Source organism: Coturnix japonica, unplaced genomic scaffold (assembly GCF_001577835.2).
Source record: "Coturnix japonica isolate 7356 unplaced genomic scaffold, Coturnix japonica 2.1 chrUnrandom683, whole genome shotgun sequence".
Taxonomy (NCBI): domain Eukaryota; kingdom Metazoa; phylum Chordata; class Aves; order Galliformes; family Phasianidae; genus Coturnix; species Coturnix japonica.
In genome coordinates, this window is record NW_015440047.1 from 28,367 (window position 1) to 30,711 (window position 2,345).

General features: G+C 45.8%; 1 protein-coding gene across 1 annotated transcript in view; it reads left to right on the forward strand.

Annotated features, from left to right (window-relative positions):
- The window catches only part of LOC107307579 (RNA-binding protein FUS-like), an 8,443-nt gene extending 6,404 nt beyond the window's left edge, over positions 1-2,039 (forward strand). The window contains exon 5 of the mRNA XM_015851095.1: positions 1,878-2,039. Coding sequence (XP_015706581.1) covers positions 1,878-1,917 — 40 coding nt within the window. The 3' untranslated portion in view covers positions 1,918-2,039. The remainder of the gene's footprint in view (positions 1-1,877) is intronic.
- Positions 2,040-2,345: the final 306 nt, after the last annotated feature.

Here is a 2,345-nt window from a genome sequence, read left to right on the forward strand (position 1 = left end):
CTTTTTGTCCAAAATCATGCATTTTTAGGGTTCCAAAAATTCGGTGTTTTGTGGCACCCAAAATTGAGGGCTTCTTAAGACTCCAAAATTGGGGTTTTTGGACCCAGAATTGGCGGTTTTTTGGACCCAAAATTGATCGATTGTTTTTGGACCAAATTGTTTGCCCCAATTTGGGCTGGCTTTTTGGATGGCCCAAAATTGGGGTATGCGCCCATAGTTGGTGTTGTTTTTTATGGACCCATAAATTTCGCATGTTCAGTCTGTCGCACCTAACGGCTTGCGGAGCTTGGACCTCACCGCATCTGCTTGGCGAGCTCTATTTGCTCCACATCTATATTTGGGGCTGATGGCCCCAAAACTTGCTTCTTTGACCCAAAACTTGAGGGTTTAAGACTCAAAGTGTGGTTTTTTGACCCATAATGGGGGTTTTTGGTCCCAAGAAATTGGCGCGATTTTGGCAACCAATAATTGAATCGCTTTGGACTCAAGAATGGCGGGTTTTTGGACCCAAAATAGGGTCTTTGGCACCCAAGAATTGGGGTTTTGGGAGCCCCAAAATTGAGGGCTTTAGAGACATAGATTGGAGGCATTTGGACCCAAAATTGACGGTTCTTGGTATCCGCAAAGAGATATGTCGGGAGTGTTCAGTCTCCAAAAATTTGGGTTTTTAAGACTCTCATTGAATTGGTGTTTTGTGGACCAAAAGATCTCTCGTAGGGTTTTTGCAACCATAACTGTGGATTTTCCGACCTCTTGCACAACTGGGGTTTTTGGATCTTCAGTAAATTAGCTGCTTTTCTTGGGTTCCTCCTTTGAATTCGAAGGGTTTATGCCTCATTGATAATTGATTTCCTCTTTTTCTTAGGAGGCGCAACTTCGCGCTTATTTGGCTCCCAAAATTGACGGTTGGTCCTGGTCCCTCATATAGCTTGTCGAGAGTTTCGTGTCTGCCTAGCATTGGTGAGTTTTTAAGCCTAACTTCCAATATTGGCGTTCTCTCTTGGATTCTCTAAAATTGGGTTTTTTTGGATCTCCATAAAACTGCGGTGGGGCTCTGCTGCTCCCAGAATTTTGGAGTGCTTTTGACCTCGCAATAAATTTGGAGGCCTGTCGCTTTGGACCCCGAAAATTTTGAGAGGGTTTTGGACCCAAAGAAACGATGAGCGGGAGAGTTTAGGACCAAACAAACTGGTGTGTTTTGGACCCGAAATTGGGCTGTTTCTCGGACCCCAAAACATCTAGTGGTTTTGGTTCCCCAAATATTATTTGGGGCTCTTCTTTGGGACCTCAAAATGTTGAGGGGGTTTAAACTCAAAACTAGATTTTGAAGTGAGTGCAGATGTTTTTTTGTGCCCCCACAAATTGGTAGCTTTTTTTTGGGTTCCCAATATTAAGTTCTATGGTATGAAAAGGTTTTTCGGATCTCCCAAAAACACTAAAGGGTTTTAACGTGTGTTCGGCTCTCCTCGGAGATAATCTGTACAAAAATTTGTAGGGTTCTTATTTGGACCGCATAATATATAAGAAAATTTGGAGGTTTTTATTGGGTAAAACCTCCCCATAAAAAATAAAATGGTTTGGAAAAGGGGGTTTTGTATTTTTGGGTGGGACCCATTTAATTGGTGTTATCTCTTATGTTTCTCCCAATTTTGGGTCCAAAAACCCCAATTTTGGGACCAAAAAGCCCAATTTTGGGGCCATACCCCCCAATTTTGGGACCAAAAGCCCCAATTTTGGGTCCAACCCCCCCAGTTTTGGGTCCAAAAACCCCAATTTGGGGTCCAAAAACCCCAATTTTGGGTCGTTTTATTGTGTTGATTTTGGGGCTAAAAAAGCCCTATTTGGGATCCTATTAATGCCTATTTTTCTCTCCATAGGGGCGACCACCGACAGGACCGCCGTGAGCGACCCTACTGACCCTCAAAATAGCCCTTTTTTACTCCAGATTGCCCAATTCTCCCCTTTTTAACCCCAAAACAACACGGTGTCGCCCCGTTCCGGATTTACCCCCCCCAATAAAGCCTTGGGGTGACACATGGGATCTATGGGGTCAATGGGGTGGGACCCGGATGTGTTAATTAAGGCCTTAATGAGGCACTTCCCGTCATGGGTTAATTAGTGAGGAGTTAATGAGCTGCTGTGGGGCCGGGTGGGGCTGTGGGGCCGCTGACTCAGGGTAAAGATATAGGGCCTGTGGGGCGGCCATAGGGGATAGGGGAGCTATGGGGCAGCCCTATAGGGGAGCTATGGGGCGGCCCTATAGGGGAGCTATGGGACAGCCCTATAGGGGAGCTATGGGGTGGCCCTATAGGGGAGGTGGGGTATAGGGGAGCTGTGGGGTGGCC